The following is a 20,203-nucleotide window of genomic DNA, read 5'->3' on the forward strand; positions in this document are numbered from 1 at the left end:
GACTAATTTTATCATGTCTGACATTTCATTTGGATTCTTTTTTCACAGAAACTAAAACACTTGAATGGGTAAAATTGATAGGTCTGAATTTTGGCTTCTGTAGATGGTTGAAATCTGTTTATTCTCTCTTAGAGTGATTGCTCATATCCATTCCAGTATAGGTGTGTGTGCGCCCCGTGCATAGATTCCTGGAACTTTTTTCCCTTAGCTAGCTCTGTAGGGTTGGCTCAGGCGCCCCCTGGAGTACCGTGCTCATGCCGCGGTACTTAGGGCGTCGCTGACCCTGCGGCCCCTCAGTTCCTTCTTTCCACCTGTGACGGTTGCTGGAACGTGTGCCTCTTGCATACCGCAAGTAGCATCCCTTAGTACTATAGCTTTGTTATTCAAGTTCTTGTTCATTGTTTTCATAGTGATTAGTAGTAGTTAAGTTGTAAAGATAAGATAGTGCCCTTAGGGGCTAGAGCTGAGCCATGCCTGGCTCCACCGGCTTTAAAGCCTGCACCGCGTGTGCAAAATCCTTCCCCGTGAGTGACCCTCATGACCGTTGCCTCCAATGCCTCGGGGAGCAACATAGAAAGGAGAAATGTAGGATCTGTAGGTCCTTCAAGCCACGGACCCAGAAGGAGAGGGACGCAAGGCTGAAGGCGATCCTAATGGAGTCCGCTCTTTGCCTGGACTCCGAGCCGTCACGTTCTCCTGCGGCACCGAGCGTCTCATCGGTGCGGAGTGCTCCACTGGCACCGGCACCGTTGTCGGCACCGAGAAAGAAGAAGCAGCCAGAGGCCGCACACATGGACTCCCCCCTGCTACCGGGACAGCAGGAGATGCCCCAGCCACGTGCCGTGGAGAGTACTCCGGCACTGGCATCTCCTTGCAGAGAGCCTCCCCCGACTTCTGGGGGTGGAGGAGCGCCCCTGCAAGGGCCGTCAACACCGGAGGCTTTCGCTGTGACATGCACCCTCATGGGCCTGCCCACGCCTCCGTCCCCCCCTCGGCCGAGGGATCTGGGACTGGTGTCTCGGGGAAAAGACAGAAGTCGAGGTCTCCACCCAGACGGTCAAGGAGGGTCGAGAGTGCGGGCTCCCCTACCAGTTCCGACTCCGAGTCGTCGAGCTCCTCGACACTGTGGCACCGGGGGCGGTTGAGAGACAAACGCTCGAGGCAAAGACATTACAGTTCTGCCTCGAGCGGGGACCATAGCTTAGGCTCTGGTACTCCGGTGCGGAGCCCAGCTCGGCATTGATCCCCAACACTGCCTGCCTTGGCACCGAGCATCTCAGCACCGCATGATATGTCGCGCTCCCGGTTAGCGTCGCGACGACGTAGGCGTCACAGCTCCCGCTCTAGATCTGGGAAGTGTCGCTGTAAGTCTTCCAGACGGAGGAGGCATTCCACCTACAGTTCCTCCAGCAGCTCTTCTCCTCGTTGGCACCGCAGACACCGGCACCGGAGGTCATCGTCGTCCCGGAGCCGCTCCCCTTCCAGGAGCCACAAGCACAGGTCAAGCGGCTTGGATTTCAAGGGGCGATGCCTGGATATGACCCAGCAGGTTCCTATGCCTGCACCTACATGGCCCCAAGGCCCCTGGCAATGGCCATATTGGGGGCCGTGGGGTGCCCGGATGGGTCAAGGAACCACCTCCATTCACTCCTCGGTAGCCCAACCAGTACCCCCACCGACCTGTCCACAGGAGGGCCACCCCTCGGAGGAGGGGTCTGACCCAGAGGAAGGCCCTTCTACAGGGGCCCTTCCACAGTCCTCCTCCTCCTCTCCGGATGAGGCAGAAGCCAGGGACCATAAGGCCCCCCTCTTTGACTTCTGGGCCCACCAGGAGCTTCTGAGGAGAGTGGAGGACAATCTCAGCTTAGAGATTAAAGAATTGTTGGAGGAGGAGGACCACCTCTTCAGGGTTTCTGAGGCAGCAGGCCCATCACGACTGGACCTTCCTGTTCATGAGAGGTTGATGAAGATAGCCAAGACCCTCTGGCAAACCCCCTCCTCAGTGGCCCCTACTTCGAAGGGCGCTGAGCGCAAATACTATGTACCTAAGGAGGGGTTTGAATTCCTTTATACACACCCCGCCCCAGGTTCGTTCGTAGTGGATGCAGTGAACCAGCGGGACTGCCAGGGTGGCCAGGGCAACACACCGAAGGATAAGGATAGCAAGAAGCTGGACCTTTTCGGGCGCAAGATGTATTCTACTGTGGCCCTGCAGCTGAGGGTCGTGAACCATCAGGCCCTCCTAGGGAAATACAATTTAAATCTCTGGTCCTCTCTACAGAGGTTCTCCTTGGGGTTGCCCCCGGACCAGGCCGCAGACTTCGCCACAGTGTCGCAGGAAGGAGTGGCAGTGGCTAAGGTGGCACTTCAGTCGGCTAGTGATGCAGCGGATGCTGCTAGCAGGGCGATCGCTTCAGCCATCGTCATGCGCCGCTGCTCTTGGCTCCAAGCTTCCGGCCTGTCCCAGGAGGTCCAACAGTCAATTCAGGACCTCTCCTTTGGTTACACCGGCTTCTTCTCCGAGAGGACAGATGAAAAACTCCACGCCCTAAAGGACTCACGAGCCACCCTGAGGTCCCTAGGGCTATACACCCCCGGGCCTCGAGGTGCCAGGCCCGCCCTCAGGCCGAGGCAACCACAGCCTCCACCAAGGCTGCCCCCCAGACCCGCTCGACCCAGGAGGGTTCGGGATCGGTACTGGGCGCCCAGTCGCCGCAACCATCAAGGGCCCTCTACGGGGTCTCAGCAAGGCCCAAACAAGGGCAATACAGCCAATAAAAGATTTTGATGGGATGCACAAGGGTGGCACTCCTCCTTTCCCACTGGATCGCTCCAAGTTATTTACCCACAGGCTTTGGCCTTACTACGCTGAATGGGAAGCCATCACCATGGACCAATGGGTCCTTGGCATAGTCCTCAATGGCTATGCCTTACAACTTATGGCCTTTCCCCCCAACTCTCCCCCTACCCAGTCCCTCTTCAGGGACCCCTCTCACGACCAACTCCTCATACAAGAGGTCAACTCCCTCCTCACGCTCAGTGCGGTAGAGGAGGTTCCTCCACGGGAATGAGGAAGGGGATTCTACTCACGGTACTTCCCAATCCCCAAGGCCAAGGGGGGCCTAAGGCCAATTCTGGACCTCAGACGTCTGAACAAGTTTGTCAGGCGCACCAGGTTTCATATGGTTTCCCTAGCCTTCATTATTCCTGCCCTAGATCCAGGGGACTGGTATGCCGCCCTCGACCTGAAGGATGCGTACTTTCATATCACTATCCTTCCAGGTCACAGAAAGTTCTTAAGGTTTATGGTAGCTGGATGCCACTACCAGTTTGCAGCCCTACCCTTTGGCCTTTCGTCCGCGCCAAGGGTGTTTACAAAATGCATGGTAGTGGTAGGGGCCCACTTGCGCCACAGAAGGGTTCAGATATTCCCTTACCTGGACGACTGGCTGATCTGGGGCAAGTCCAGGGCCCATGTGAGGAACAGCCTGGCTCTTACCTGTGCCACATGCACCAGACTGGGGCTGCTCATCAACGAGCAGAAGTCTACTCTTACCCCGGTGCAGCGCATAGAGTTCATAGGGGCCACACTGGATGCCACCCAGGCCAGAGCCTTCCTCCCTCAGACTCGGTTCGAGGCCATGACCGCCATAATCAGCGATCTGCACAAGTCACCCACAACGACAGCCAGGCACTGCCTTCAGCTGTTGGGACACATGGCGGCATGTACTTATGTGGTGAGGCTGGCTCGCCTAAAGCTCAGGCCTCTCCAAAGTTGACTGGCCTCAGTCTGTGCACCGGCCAGACACTGGCTGAACAAGGTGGTCATAGTTCCCGCCCAGGTACTGTCCTCCCTGGACTGGTGGAGGGGAGGTTCGGAGGGGCGTTCCCTTCAGAGACTTGGCCTCCTCAGTGACTCTGATAACAGACGCCTCAGACGAGGGTTGGGGGGCCCCCATCAGCAAGGACCTGAGCACCCAAGGGCTATGGTCACCAGACAAGAGGGCTCTCCATATAAATGTCAGAGAGCTCAGGGCAGTCCACTTGGCCTGCAAGGTCTTCAATAAATTCCTGAAGGGCAGGATGGTCCAGGTCCTTACAGACAACACGGCGGCCATGTTTTATATAAACAGACCGAGGGGAGCGCGCTCCTCAGCTCTTTGCCAGTAGGCTACTCTTCTTTGGGACCTTGCGGTGAGGCACGATTTTCATATATCTCACCTCCCGGGGGTCAGGAACAACGAGGCGAACCGCCTCAGCAGGTCATTCTTACCCCACCATGACTGGTCACTACACCCAGAGGTGGTGACTTCAATCTTCCGGAAGTGGGGGGTTCCCCAACTGGACCTGTTCACGTCGTCCTGGAACAGGCAGTGCCCGAGGTTCTGCTCACATTCCTCCTAGACTGGAAGGGGACCCTTCTATACGTGTTTCCCCCCATTCCGGTCCTGCCCAAGGTCCTTTTGAAAATAAAGAGGGACAGGGCGGACATGATACTGATTGCACCAGCCTGGCCGCAGCAGCACTGGTACAGCATGCTGCTCAACCTGTCCATCGACACGCCGATTCTGCTCCTGAGGCGTTATGACCTGCTCTCACAGGACCAGGGTCGCCTGCTGCACCCGCACCTGGACTCCCTCCACCTGACGGCATGGAGACTCTGTGGCTGACGGAGGGAGAGAGAGCCTGCTTGATGCAGGTCCAACAGATTCTGCTGGGCAGCAGAAAATCTTCCACTCAGGTTGTGTACCGGGCCAAATGGAAGCATTTTACCTGTTGGGCGGAGTCCCGGGGTATCCCACCGTCTGGATCACCCATACAGGCGATCTTGGAGTACCTGCTCCACCTGAAGCTCCAGGGTTTAGCACTGGCTTCCCTGAAAGTGCACCTGGCAGCTATCTCGGCTTTTCACCAGCCAATGGAAGGCGTTCCCTGTTCTCCCACCCCATGTCAGCTAGGTTCCTCAAGGGGGTGGAGAGATTGTATCCCCAGGTCCGTGACCCGGTGCCTCCCTGGGATCTAAACCTGGTCCTCGCCATGTTGACAGGACCCCCCTTCGAGTCCATGGCCACATGCCCGCTGCTCGTCCCCTCTTGGAAGGTAGCCTTCCTGGTGGCCATTACATCGGCTAGGAGGGTGTCCGAGATAAGAGCTTTGACCTCGGAGCCCCCCCTACACGGTCTTCTACAAAGATAAGGTACGACTGAGACCCCACCCGGCTTTCCTGCCTAAGGTTGTGTCTCGGTTTCATTATAACCAGGATATCTTCCTCCCCGTGTTTTTTGCCAAACCACACGGTTCGGAGGAGGAGCGGAGATAGCACTCCCTGGATGTCAGACGAGCCCTGGCCTACTACATCGAGCGGACCAGGCTGTTCCGGAAATCAACGCAGCTGTTTGTGGCAGTGGCAGACCGGATGAAGGGCTCACCTCTCTCCACCCAGTGCATCTCCACCTGGATCACCGCCTGTATTAAAACCTGCTACGAGCGGGCGAAGGTGCTGCTTCCAGGAGCTGTGACAGCGCACTCAACCAGAGCCCAGGCCTCATCGGTGGCCTTCCTGGGAGGAGTGCCCCTGCAGGACATCTGCAGAGCAGTGATCTGGTCATCGGTCCACACCTTCACGTCCCCCTATGCCATAGTGCAGCAGGCGAGAGAGGACGTGGGCTTCGGCAGGGCCGTGCTGATGAGAGCAGCTCACCGTTGACTCCTACCCACCTTCAAGGTATGGCTATTTAATCACTTATACTGGAATGGATATGAGCAATCACTCGAAGAGAGAAAACAGGGTTACTTACCAGTAACTGTTCTTCAAGATGTGTTGCTCATATCCATTCCACACCCACCCTCTGTCCCCACTGTCGGAGTCGGCAGAGAGAAGGGACTGAGGGCCCGCAGGTCGGCGGCGCCCTATATACCGTGGCATGAGCGCGGTACTCCAGGAGGCGCCTGAGCCGACCCTACAGAGCTAGCTAAGGGAAAAAGGTTCCGGGAATCTGTGCAAGGGGCGCGCACATACCTATACTGGAATGGATATGAGCAACACACCTCGAAGAACAACAGTTACTGGTAAGTGACCCTGTTTTTTTCATAGGAAGTATTAGGATACTGTCATCAATCAAAACAATACCTCACCATCACATTAGTCATTAAAAAAATGAGAGTCCTGTAGCATTTTAAAGCTTATGCCTGCAGAAATTAAATTTGTTAGTCTTTAAAGTGCTACAGGACTCTCGTTGTTTTTGCTGTATACAAAATAACACAGCTACTTCTCTGGAACTTTTTACATAAGTCATTGTTAAATTTATACATGTCCATGGAATAGGGCTATTTTTATGGGTGTGTTTCCTGATGCCCAGAAACCCTTTTATCAGGTTGACATGATGAGAATCACAGCTATTTTCTTTTCTTTGATCAGACTCAATCATATGATTCAGGAAATAGGTAAGGATTATGAGGCATGATTACATTACCCTAATGCTGCTGCTTACTAGAGTCTTTCATTTTCCCTCAATTTAATAAATGCTATTTTTTTCACAATACTTCTAAAGTAAAATCTGTATGGGTTTGTGTATGTGTGTGGATTTCAGAGTATTTTGAAATATTGGCTCTTATAGCAAAAATTTTGCTCTGAGAGCAAAAATTCCAGAAGGAGCTGTTGTACAACAAAACTAAGGTGCACAACATACAGTTTGAGAAAGATGCCAAGGATAGGACTCAAACTCTAAGTACAGGGGTGCTGCTTAGGTACAATGGCCATAGCATGTCACCTGGAGCCACTGACTTACTCTGTTTACCTGCCTTCAAACTTACACCAGAGACCCAGTCCTGCCGTGAAATGCACAAGTGACTTTCTCTGGCTTCTCAGCTTGGCTTGAGCCATATTATAGCTCCAACTTTAACCCTGAGTAACTTTTTAAATAGTGATTCCCACAAGGAGCAGTGGGGGCTGGACATCAGCTGAGATCAATACCTAGCAGGTGATATCAGTATGGGTAGGATCCATTTGAGCACTAGGTGAGCACAGAACAACTTTAAGAACTCTAAAATGTTGATCTCACTCTTTTTTTAGCAGGAAGCTATATCTCAAGAACCTCTTGCTCAAATGACTCCTATTTGGACCACTATTTCTACCCCAGATCCTCATTAGGGGCAGGAGTTTCCAAGACAATGCGCATAAGCATTTGGATTTTAGAAAAATCTGTTACGCAATAAGCTATCCTATAGTGATGCTACTGTAATGTTAGGAGTGGTTTGTATATATTTTATTGAATTTAAATTGTAACAGTCTGCATGATAGGAAAAGCAGCAATAATGCTGTGTAGTATTTATTGATATATTATTTGCATATGAATAGCTTGCAATTCTGCATTAGTATGGCACTCTTCATCTCCAAAGCATGTCACATACAGTGGCTCTGATCATCCACTCGCATAGATCTGAGTGGAGATTTGCAGAGCCCCATTGAAGTCTGTGAACTCCATCTAGGCCTGACTGCAAAATCAGGGTTCATTAACTAAATATTTCCATAACACCCTAGACAGGTAAGTAGGAAATTAGAAATAATGTGTGCATCTCACACAGAGATGGTAAAATTGCTTTTCCAATCTAGTTTCCTGAAAACCAGTACACCCTGTATTTTAAAATATTTAATTGAAAAAACACACCGCCTAGCCAAACCATGCATTTTCACCAGACTGAGGCATTTACTATAACCTCAACTATTAAAAATATTTTAAAATCAGTCTGACAATATCTAAAATGTAACATTTATAAAAGATGTTTAACCCTCTTTAGTCTGTAGGAGTTGTATTGCTCTCTGCCAGGACTGTTGGTTTATTTCCCATCAACAGCCCAAAGCAGCTTTCATCTGCAATTACTAAAGAAGCTTAGAAAGAAATTCCAGCACTTGTGACTTTATTGTATGCCTTGCTATTGGTTGGTGTATTTATTAAAGCCCCAGTTCTGATTATGTGTTAACTTCAGCTTTCATTTTTAAATAAGGAAGTTTCTAGTCCTCTTATTAGAAGGAGAGACAAGCTTGAAACTGTGAACCCTAAATGCTCAATAACCAGCAGGCATATATAAATAACCCAAAATTATTATTTTTAAAGCCTATCATGATTTTGGGGGCCTGACATAATTTTTGAATTTCTGGGATTGACTACTAGAGTCTCACCACACATTCACCCTCTGCTCTGCCTCTCCTGGCCATCACACACCCCGAGACGCTTGGATTGCTGTCTCAGTGGAGAAATGTTATTGAACATCGGGGTGCTCACCCCAGACTCACACCCACAAAGCTGTTTTCCTGCTGCACCCTGGACAGTCCATAAACTGCAGCGCTTTCAATCATTCGCTTCCGTGAAAAGGCTTCAGACAGTGCTGGGCTTATGTCAACTACATTTCCCAGGATCCTGTGCTTCTCACGCCATCAGCCTGAGAGAAGGTGGAGGGTGAGAGCCAGGCGCTTGCGCTGACAGCCTCCCAGCCGGGCAGACGCGCCGTGGAGGATCGATCTGGTATTGCAGAGCTTTGGGCTGCCCGCTGTTGTGCGCCTTTAGACCCCGCCCCGCCCCGCCTTCTGCCCCGTGGGGCTGCGGCAGATGCTTGTTCCAGCTCGCTCGCGGATGCCATGCTAAGACAAGAGATCTCCACATCTTACCAGGAGGTACTGAGGGCGCGGGAGGGGAGGAGAAAAGTGCATGTGATTGTGTGAGAGTCAATCTGCGTAAGGAATGCCAGCTCCATCCTAGGAGAAGGGTCTTTTGTTCGGTGAGCAAACTCCGGAACAGGGACTGAGCCGCGGTGCACCGGAAAGTGCATTGCGACGGTGCTTTAAAAACTACAAGACCGCGATAAGATCACCTAGCTGCCGGATGGATTCGTAGCAGCCGGTTCAGGTGCAGCCGTTTTTAGCGAGGTGCAACAGTCCAGTGATAGCCACAGTAATGGTAACCCCCAAACCTACAATTAAATAACATTGCAGCTAATTATTACAACTTGAGCAGAGAATTAAAAATGAAACTTGGTCAACTAAGTCTCACACTAGGGCGTGTCCGTGCTCGAGTTGATGAACATGGCTACACTTTGAGCAGGTGTGTGTGTGTTATTTCCTTTGTCTATTTAAAAGCGATTCCAGTATCTTCATCTTGGCTCCACTCGCTGCCCTTATTAAACATTTGTCTTCTGGTTATCCAGATCTTCGGTGACTTTGATAAGTCACCTAGGGTGTAGAAAGTCAGCTTTAATTTTAGAGACATAGCAAAACTGACTGGCTGGCTTTATGTTGCCCTAAGCAAACTAGAAAGTGTCCGTTCCTCCCAAGTTGTAGTCACTCACAGAGATCTAGTCATGAATCATTTTGCTGCCTGATGCAGCCACCTGCTTTCTTTGTGTATGGTAGAGCCCCGATCCCTACTCTCCTTGCATTTAAATATGTAGGAAAGAAACATGATGATTTTTGATACAGGCAAATACATATTTTTATTTTAAAAAACAAGGAAATGCCACTTAAAATACAGTCAATCATAATATGGTAGAATGTAAAGATATACAGTTGGCAGGTGATTTTGTCTCTTTTCATGTCTGACAGACCATTCCTTTGTTATAAGAAGTGATGTTGAAGACCCAATTGTTATCCTGCTAGATGCCTGAGGGTTGCACTTAGCTTGCATATCAGCTACAAACTCATATATAAGCATAGTATTATATTTGCTTGTACTTCTATCTTGCTTGATAGATGCAGTTTGAGTTCATCAGCAAGAAAAGCCTGCAGCTGGTCACCTTTGCCTTAGCTGCTCAGAGACAGGGGACACAGCTGTTTGCGTTGTTTTAGAAAGTTGCAGGCTACATTTGGCCTTGGGCTTGTCCTGTGGGAAGCCCTAGTTTAGCTTATCAGTGTTTATCAGTTCTGCTCCCATTTCTCATGTCAGGCTAGAAGGCATTAAAAGATATTTAAATAACCTCATGTACAAACAAATGCGACACAGCATTTCTCTTTTTATTTACATCCTCGAGCAGCGTTTTCTCTGTTGATTGGAAGAAATTCACTTCATTCACATAAAGTTAGGAGTTGGGTGAAGAGCATGTGGTGGTGATATTTCTGAAATCGGCCCTGAAGTGTGGGTTCTGTGTCCACCTGCTCTGCCTGTCACTCTGAAATCAGTGGTGACACCCACTAAGTGGTTGCTACCAGCCCTCCTCAGTTCCATGCAGAGTGCTCCTTTACACTGGCTTTTCATGCCAAGATGAATTTCACCCACTGTGGCTACTCATCTCCTCTGTGTCTTTTCCATTTATGCTTCCTTTCTTTTTGGCTGAGGGGAATAGAGCATAAGGATTTGTCTACACCAGCACTTTTGTTGGTAAAACATTGGTCGATCCGGGGTGTGAAAAAACACACCCCTGAATCACAAGTTTCATTGATGAAAGCACTGGTATGGACTAACACTATGTCAGTGGTAGACACTCTCCTGCCAACATAGCTATAGCTGCTCATTGGGGGTAGCTTAATTATGCTGGAGGGAGAGCTCTCTTCTGTCGGCATAGAGCAGCTACATGGGAGAACTTCCAGCAGCACAGCTACAGCGGTACAGGTCTGCAGTGTAAACATAGCCTGAATGTGAGCTTTCCTTTGCTAATTTGACTCCAGTAAGGTTCCATGCTTAAACAGCAATTTCCTTCTACAAGGCCAATGACTTGAGCTATATTAGCTCAGACAAACGGATCCTAGACTTGACACTTTTAGTTTTATCCTGGGCTGCCAGTTTCCTCGTGTAATTTTACTTCCTTCCCTGTGCATCAACAACAGTTAGGATTGCTGCATTTGTTCTAGAGCGATTATCTCTCCCTTGAGACTGCCACAGAACTTTGACAAGCTTCTCGGTGGTGTGAAAGAGCAGAGCCTATTCTCTCCCACTTCAACCAGCTGCTGGACATTAGAAATCAGTGGGGCTGGAGCAGTTTTTATAGTGGGGGTGCTGAACCAAACTGCAAACCCTGTATATAATGGAAACCACTTCAAGACGGGGTGGCAGGACCCCCTGCACTCCTAGTTCCAGCACCTATGCTGGGAATGTAATTTCTCTAATGATTGCACCACCAGTAGGAATGTCAGTCCTGAGATCAGTTCCAGTTTTGGGTCTCGCATGATTTTGGAACCCTCTGTCCTGAATTACCCCTCACTGAATGTCCTTTTCTGCCACCTAAGAATGTGATGGAATATCATATGTTGGGTGGTTATCACCGTATTTGGCTGTCCATGTACTTACTCAGTGTATGGAAGATGTTGATCTGAGAAGGTGAGTGATGCTGATGTGCATCTGTTAGTTACAATGCAACTTCCATTCATTTGGGCGTATTTTGGTACACTTGAAGAAATGGAAATAAACTTGCATTGTAATACTTCTCTTGTTATCCTGTCATTGGTGGACTGTAGCTTAGTCTGGCTGGCTATGAAATAAGTTTTGTCAGGTTGCATACCCTCACTCTGGATTGAATGCTGTGCTACCAAGATGTAGTGGCTTACCCCATACTAGAGTTTAGCTTAAAATCCAGGGCTATATGTGATTCTTAGTGGTTTGGAGTGAATTTTGTACCCACATCTGTGGTGAAATGAGTTTTCTGGACTTCCTGTGAAGTCAGTTGTCCTTAGAAGCCTTAGACCACCAATACATCTGGTCCAGTTACTAAGGGTGTGAGCCATGAAGACACATAGGCACCTAAAGTCGCTTTGTGGATCTGGGCTCAGGTGTTAGTGCGTTGTACACTTTGGTCTGGCAGCCCTTTGGCTTTAAGTGTAAGAGACTTGTGAAAATGGGACTCTCGCCAGTCTGAACTCCAAATACCGTATTTTGCTTCTCAAGTGCATTGAAATGCTTTTGATTTTCCCTCTTTCTTCCTTTCCTGCATATTAAAGAAGGGTAATTGTAGATTTACCCTGAAAGAGAATAAATGTTGCATCATAATATGTTTTCTACTTTGATATCGCAGTGAGATCTTCTTGCAGTCATTTTTTTTATAGGATAATTTAATCTGACATGGAAATTCTCTCTCACTGGAATTTACATACTGCCGTGAATTGGGAAGCTGAATAAGGCCCATTTTTTTCCAAGTTTGTCTACTCAGAATCACTCATTGCACTTGGTTTTCTTTGTTTAGACTAGATGTGAGCAAGATACAGGTTTAAAGAAAGAACAAACTCTGTTACATTCTGTGCTTCTATAGGACTTTTGATCTGAGGATTTCAATCATTTTACATTGATTAAGCCTCAAAACACCTGTGTAGAGTAGATACTAGTGTCCTCATTTTACAGAGAGCTAAACTGGGACATTGAGTTGTTAAGTAATGTGTCCGTAGTGTAAGTGTGGCACTGGCAGAGCCTGGATTACAGAATGCCTTTAATTCCTTGCCTAGACAATATAGGTTGATGAAGTGTCTGTGTACTAGAAGAAGTATGTCAGGAGTGCAGGAACCTATTTCTGGTTCTGCCACTGAGAAGTCTGTGACTTTGAATAAGTTCCTTGGGTCTTTTCTACATTAGAAAGTTGCACCAGTATAACTTGAAGCAGCTTTTAAATTGATAAAAGGCTTGTCTACTGCAACAACTAGTTCATGACAAGCTGCAGTGTGACTCTACCCTGTCCTAGCCTGCTAGGGGCTGTCCATGTGGATCCAGCTGACATGTATTAAGTTAGTTAAAGCCGTTTGATTAGTCCCATTTCAAAGAGGACTAGGTCAAAGGTTATTAATAATTTATTAATGTGAGGTAGCAGGGTCCACATGGACAGGTGGCAGTCTTTTGTAGGGTAGAGTCAAATGCCAGCTTGCTGCAAACTAATGGTTCCTATAGTCAAACTTTAATTAAACTGGTGCAAAAGGCTCTGTGGAAACTCTTATTTCATCATAAGAGTGTCTTATTTTGGTTTAGCTAAACCTGTTCCTAATCAACTCAAACTAGGCTGCAATAATCTTCTCTTAAACTGAAATAAGAGTCCACATTGCCTTCTGCACTTGGTTAACTATATGTGTTGAAATTAGGGCTGTCAATTAATCACAGTTAACACAAGCGATTGACACAAAGCAAATTAACTAGATTTTTTAAAAATGGTTGTGATTAATCGCCATTTTAATCAACAGTTAAACAATAATAGAATCCAATTTACATTTATTGTAAATATTTTTGGATATTTTTCTACATTTTCAAATATATTGATTTTAAATTATAACACAGAATACCACGTGTACAGTGCTCACATGTTATTTTTGTTAAAATATTTGCACTGTAAAAAAGATAAACAAAAGAAATAATATTGTTCAGTTCACCTCATACAAGTACTGTAGTACAATCTCCTTACAGAAAAAGCGTAACTTACAAATGTAGAATTATTTGTTTGTTTTCAAAAGCAGTTATGTTAAAAAAAAAAAAAAAAAATTTAAACTTTAGAGCCTACAAGTCCACTCAGTCCTACTTCTTGTTCAGCCAATTGCTAAGACAAACAAGTTTGTTTACATTTATGGGAGCTAATGCTGTCTGCTTCTTATTCACCAGGTCACCTGAAAGTGAGAACAGGTGTTCGCATGGCACTGTTGTAGCCAGTGTTCCAAGGTATTTACGTGTCAGGTATACTAAACATTCATATGCCCTTTCATGCTTTGACCACCATTCCAGAGGACATGTTTCCAAGCTGAATTTAAATTGTTATTCTATTAATTGTTTAACAGTGCGACTATTTTTTTAAGCTCGTGATTAATTGCGATTATTTTTTTAATTATTTGACAGACCTGGTTGAAATTCACACCTTAAGTTGTACTGGGGCAATTTTCTTGTGTAGACAAAATCTTTCTCTCTGCTGAACTGATTCTCTGCTGCCTCACACTCTGAGAAGTCTTTCACACCTGTACAAAGTGTGTTTGAAAACAGTGGTAAAATTTTGCTCTCACTTTGGGCAAGTGCGAACGACTATACCAAGTTACAAGAGGAAAGTGGAGAATCAGGCTCTTTGCCTAAGATTTTGCATCTGTAAAATGGGAATAATATTTGAGATCTGGAACAAAAATTGCTAAAAAGTGAAAATGATCAATTCTATTTTATTACAATGTTTAAAAAAAAAAATGACGGGGGCAAAAGTTGGCACAAAGGAAGGATCCTCAGCCCTTCAACTATGAAATAAGGGACACCTGGGGAAAAGATGATGGAAGGACTTCTTTCTTAAATAAAAGGAACACCAAGTTTTCATGATTTGCTTTCAATGTGTTCCCCAGTTCTTTGTCCAGATGCTTTGTTTTATATATTGATGCCTGTCTGATATGACAAGCTTATGATGTTGACAAAGTGTCATGGCAGTTTGATCTCTGAATGGTGGAACAAAAAAGCATCTGATCTCTGTTGCTTCTTTGCAAAGCACTGACTTGTTTGTTAGCAGCTACACTGAACTAAAAAATAAAGAGTAGCAATTTGTGGACTTTTTGGCTGTTCATTTGTAATGACACATCCGCTGAGGTGGTTTGGCCTGTGCTCTGGAGTAACTTGCACTAATATCTGTGTTAAAAACAATAACATTTCTTGCACACCCTTCTGATTGCAGTGTGTTAATGCTTTGTTCTTTGGCATAGGTTGTGATTTGTAGTAACACATATGCTGAAAGATGGACCATTCCAACTCAAGAATGTGTTTGAGATCATGAGAAAGTATCTTAATTTGAGGGTTACAGTGAGCTGAAGATGCCATTGAAAAGTGTTTGTTGTTGAGGTGCTGGACTGAGACTTGAAAAATCTGGGTTCAGTTTGGGCTTTCATACTTCCTTTGTTGCCTTGGGCAAGTAATTTAATCTCTTGGAAATGGGGATAATACTTCCTTTCTCTCATTCTTTGTCTTGTCTCTTTATGTTGTAAGCTCTTTGGGCAGGGACTATCTTCCTGTGTATTTGTACATCACCTAGCACCATGGGGCTCTGATCTCAGTTGTATCCCACTGCACTACAATAATACAAATAAACAGTAACATATATAAAACGTATATTTGCTGCCTTCCCTCCTCAGCTGAGTGAGGACGTGGAGCACATAGCTGAACATCCAGAGCTAGTGGAGGAGGGGGAAGAAGAGGACGAAGATCAGGAGGACACCAGCTCAGCTATTTTACCAGGTGAGAGCTGCTGATCCAAGAGTCCTTTGACTATCAAGTGCCTAATAAAAGCTGCTGTTTTAAATGGTCCTTTGAGAGCAATTGAAACAATAAATGGCTCACTGTGGGGAATAAAATATCAAAGGGAAGCTGAAGAGTTCCTCATCCATGAGACCATATCACTGTCTCTCCTCTGCCACAGACATTATCCTGGTGTTAGAACCAAAGAAAATCCAGCAAAATCCACTTAAAAGCAAATGCTTCTCTGCCTCAGCAGGATGAAGGGGTGAGCTGACCCTTCTGGGATCTAATGTACAATTCCAGGTAGCCAGCGTATTGCAAGTCTGCAGCATAGGCATGGCCTACCTGAGCAAAGGTCTAAAGGACTTTGGAGAATATGATCCATCCTGTTGATAAGGATAGTGAAAGTGTTTGAGAGAGGATAACTTCTGATTTTTTTTCTCTAGGGTTATGTAATATGCATATGGAGTTAGGTGTTAAATTTGTCTTTAAAAATGTAAGGATCACATATAAACAACTGACTTCTCACTTGATGCACAGACACTGCAGTTAGCTAACTACATAAGAGCATTACAGCACTGAAAGCCTCTGTATTAATGCATAGGTTAAATTTGATCAGGATCAGTTGGTTCAGACTTGGGAGACATGAGTTTTTTATCCTGTGGAAAGAGAGGCTCGAAGAGGGGACTTTTTGTTGTGAACTCTGAATTTTTCAACTGAACTGGCCTTTTTAAATGTATTTTTCTTCTGCCTAGTATGCGCCTAGGCACGATGCATTATGCAGGAGGTTAAAAAAGAGGCAGAACCCTCTACTTACCGGTTATACCTCATCTCGTTCCTGGGAAGTAACAGCCAACAGTTTGCTTGTCAAAAAACATTTGTTCTTGTATTTTAAATCAAACTAAGCCTATTGTTTTCTTTCATTTTAAAAGTTCATCTTGAAATTAACACTCTGCATGATTCAGCGTGAAGGACTGTACGTAAATACACTTACAAATTTTAATCCCGTATTTTGTTCTGTCCTAGATAGTGAATCAGGTACCAGTAGCCCTTCTGTGCACTTCAGCAAGACCTGCCTAAAGAATGTCTTTTCAGTAATTCTCCTCTTCATTTATCTGCTGCTCATGGCTGTAGCTGTTTTTCTTGTCTACCAAACTATTACTGACTTCAGGGAAAAACTCAAACACCCAGTGATGTCTGTCTCTTACAAGGAGGTGCCCTTGTATGATGCACCTGGTAAGTCTGGAAACAAATCATCATAGTGGTAAAGTCCAACGATATCTCAAGACGTCATTCAAACTTTTGCATGTGTTACTTACAGTATTTTGCACGTAACAAGTGCTGGTGCCGTTTACTTTCCATGTTGATCCAAATGAAGCAAAAAATGCTTTGGGCTTTGCTGCTTTTTTTCGTTTAACCATGGTGGTGGTGGCTTCAGGGCATGGAACCTTTACTCTGTTATTATGAGACAGAGTTGCTGAATGTTAACGTACATAACATTAATACTAGCTGTAGAGGTTCATGCAGCTCTTCACGGGATCATGTTAGGCTTTTTTGCAGAGTCCATAGACTTGAATGGGCTCATCTTGATCTCTGGAGAATGAGAAGAGCATTGACCACAGGAGTGCTACTTAACCTAGCCAAGACAACACATGTGACTGCTGCCAGGATGCCTGCCCCTCAAAGCATCAAGGTGGTTAAAAGAAGGCGGAGCTCTTGTATTAAAAAGATTTTATAGGCAGCTACAAAATTATCACTGTATGATATTCTGCTGTTGCACTGCAATATTTGCATCAGTAGAGATCATGACAATGCAGCGTGATGAAACAGCTCCACCATATCACTATCATAACACAACATCAGAGCATTGTAGGGCAGTTATTTGTTGACTACATTATTCTTATTAAAATGCCTTAGAGTAGTATATAAACATTTAACCAGAAAATATTCACAGTGTGGTAAAGCATGCAGTTCAAATCAGCATTGGCAGCGGCTTACTCAAAAGGATAGAGTCGATTTTAAAAATCACTCTTCTGTCTGAAAATGTTACCACCTACTCTTGTTAGGAGTAATCCCTCCAATGACTATTGCTGAAAGATTAGAGAGAAAATATTTGTGTTTTCAGCTGTACTGTGTGCATTTGACAGCATGCTGTGTATAGTTAATTTAATTTTTCCTCTGTAGTCAATTAAGCCCCAACTCTGCAATCAGATGTTTGTGTGGAGCTGCATTCACAAGTGCAAATGTATACCCCATGTGGATTTGATTGTAAGATCAGGGCCTTTGTTGGTTTCCCCTATGGTTTGTGTGAGCCTTTCACGCAATGATAGGGGAGAGAGAGACATTTAAAAAAAAAAATCGATTGTAAAATTACAAAAATTAGCAGGGGGCCAGAGACAGTTGAAATTACTTTAACTCCCTTTTAAAAACTGACTATATTTCCCTTTTCAAGCATGGAACACTGGAGATCAGCGAAATGTATTTTAGATGATCTGTACTGCCCTTCTTGATATCTTATGTAAGGGAAACAGGCTATTTCAGTAATTTGTGTAGGTTAATAAATCATATGATCATTTATCACATTTAGCATATTTTATTTATTTATTTATTTTTTAGTAGTTGATCTAGATTATCTTCAAGCAAATATGTGTTTCCCAGACTGAATGTGGCATAAGAGCTTTGCTAGTTCATGAGGCGGAAGCCAGAAAGAAACACATGACATTTTTATACACACCATTGTACTTTATGCTAAATATATTAATTGCGGCATAGGTGGGAAAAAAAGCCTGCCTACCTGATAACAGAAGTGATGAGAGAGGATAATTTGTTCGCACGTTTTATGTCTTGGATTTATCTTGACATAATAGTTAGTAATGTCCATTGATACCATGGGAAGGAGCATCTTTTTGCTTTTATTTTATCAGCCATTTGGCTTTGGAGAGTCCATTTATTTCTGTTGGATATTCCTAATATAGGGTTTATACGATATGGTTTAAGGCCTTGCTCCAGTAAAACAGTGAAGCACTTTAAGTACTTGAGGAGTTCTGTTGACTTCAGTAGGCCTACTTCACATGCTTAAGTGCTTTCCTGGATTGAGCTTTAAGGGCCTGATCCAGTACTTCTGAGGTTAATGGAAAGATTCCTATTGACTTTGGTGAGCTTTGGGTTTAAAAGAGCAAGAGGCAAGGTTTTTGTTAACCTGCTACTCAGGGCTCAATCCTGCAAGGTACTGAGCACTTTAACCCTAGTTCGCAGAGCATTTAACCACGTGTTAACTTGGATTGCTTTGCTGGATCTGGCTCAGAAAGCTCAACACCTTGCAGGATTAAATCATAAAATGACAATCCACTTACTAGGGCAAGAAATTAACTCTTATTTACATTTCTTCCACCTTTTTTCCCCCTGAAACAGGTATTGCACTTTACCCAGGCAAGGCTCAGCTGCTTAGCTGCAAGCATCATTACTATGATCACATTCCACCTCTGATAAACCCAGGTCAGCCAGGAGAAATTGAGTGCACCACTCAGAGAATCAACTACACAGATCCTTTTACTAATCAAACTATGGTAATAATTAAAAGGACAAAGGAACAGAGTTTACCGGTTGGGATTGTTCTTTGCACTTTAGCATTGCAAAGTAGCAGTATATGCTAACCAAGAACTGCTGTGAAGTACTTGCTTTCTTTTTTTCCCTTAACTTCTTTTGCACAATCAGTCCTTATTTTTAGAAATGTGAAAGACCTCAGTTGGTTTATTTGTGTGTGTGTGTGTGTGTGTGTGTGTGCGCGCTTAAAAATCTGAATAAAGTGGAACACTGGCATGCAATGTTAGATTGTGAGATATGTTCAATTTGTTGAATCCTGCTTTGGTTGAAGGCAGTAGAAGCTTTTCCATGGACTTTCAGTTGGAGCAGGATAGGTTCTTAGATTCCTTTTTTACATATTCCATATGTTGATGTACATACATACATTGTAATGTCATTTTACCAGACTTGCTGGAATCTTCATGTGAATTCAGCACGAAACTAAACTGATTAGAATTAGGAAGGCATGGTGAATATCAAATGAACCAATAGAGATGATGCTCATGTAAAAAGAAATTAAGTTGTAGTCCCCCTTTATTTGCTGCATTTGCAAGAGCAATTTTTGATCATATTTAGATAATTTTTATTTAAAAAACAAACAAATCAGTTTGTTGAGTCTAAAATTGTGCATGTTTAATAGCCATTTTTTAAGGCAGTCTGTGTAAACCCCCTTTCATGCCAACCATTTTTCCTCTTCGCTTTTCCCATGGTGTGTCCACTTCTTTCTGGGGAGTTGCTTCTCCTGTTCTGTGTGTTGATATTTATTTAAGAGCAAAGACTACATTAGGTTCAAGTGTGATGTGTGTGTGTGTGTGCGTGTGTGTGTGCGCGCGCGCGCGCGCGCGTTCTCTCTCTCTCTCTCTCTCTCTCTGTTATGATTGTCTTTTTCAGTGTGCTAAAATCCTGCAATTTATGCTGCATGCACTAGATACATTTCAAGAATCTTGGTGATCTTGTATCCTGCATTTGACTCCACACTGTCAGTCCTCTGCCTGTGTGAAGGCTCTGGTATACAACTTCATGTACAATATGGTGTTTTCTCTGCTTAAAGTGGGGTTCTGCTCCCTAACATCACTTTGCAAAGCTGAGAGCCAAGGAATGTCTATCTAGATCTTAAATTGTATTCATTTGAGATGCTTGGACTAGATGAGTGACATTCTCTTTTGCAGGGAATCCCAACCTTCTCCTCAGGTAGATTTTCAAGTCATCCAGGGGCTGCCTACAGAGGCTTTTAGGATCCAATCCTGCATTCCTTGTGCACGCAAAATTCCCAGTGACTTCAAGGCAGGTTGGAGTCAATAGGATGTTTGGTTCCACCAAGAATGTAGGATTGGGCCCTGGAACGGCACTGGCCTTTATAACATACATCAGTATTCTGTAGCAATGACACACAACATTATCAAACTTACATAGCCCTTTTCATCCAAATCTCAGAGCACTTTACAAGCGTTAATTAGTTAGCACTTCTTTTATTG

At 45.1% G+C, this 20,203-nt stretch overlaps 1 protein-coding gene across 3 annotated transcripts in view; it reads left to right on the forward strand.

The window, feature by feature from the left end:
* The first annotated feature begins 8,587 nt into the window (after positions 1-8,587).
* PACC1 (proton activated chloride channel 1) overlaps positions 8,588-20,203 on the forward strand; it is a 34,694-nt gene continuing 23,078 nt past the window's right edge. Inside the window, exons 1-5 of one of the 3 annotated variants that reach the window (XM_067565001.1) lie at positions 8,588-8,671; positions 13,554-13,610; positions 15,044-15,146; positions 16,173-16,382; positions 18,558-18,712. In XM_067565001.1, the coding sequence (XP_067421102.1) occupies positions 16,271-16,382; positions 18,558-18,712 (267 nt within the window). In that variant the 5' untranslated portion in view covers positions 8,588-8,671; positions 13,554-13,610; positions 15,044-15,146; positions 16,173-16,270. Of the gene's footprint in view, positions 8,672-8,875; positions 8,955-13,553; positions 13,611-15,043; positions 15,147-16,172; positions 16,383-18,557; positions 18,713-20,203 lie in introns of those variants that run through there. The other 2 variants (XM_067565002.1, XM_067565000.1) reach the window with 2 other exon arrangements.

The sequence above is a fragment of the Emydura macquarii genome, unplaced genomic scaffold, assembly GCF_026122565.2.
Source record: "Emydura macquarii macquarii isolate MOO-44397 ecotype Brisbane River unplaced genomic scaffold, CSIRO-AGI_Emac_v2 contig_2676, whole genome shotgun sequence".
In the NCBI taxonomy this organism is placed as follows: Eukaryota; Metazoa; Chordata; order Testudines; family Chelidae; genus Emydura; species Emydura macquarii.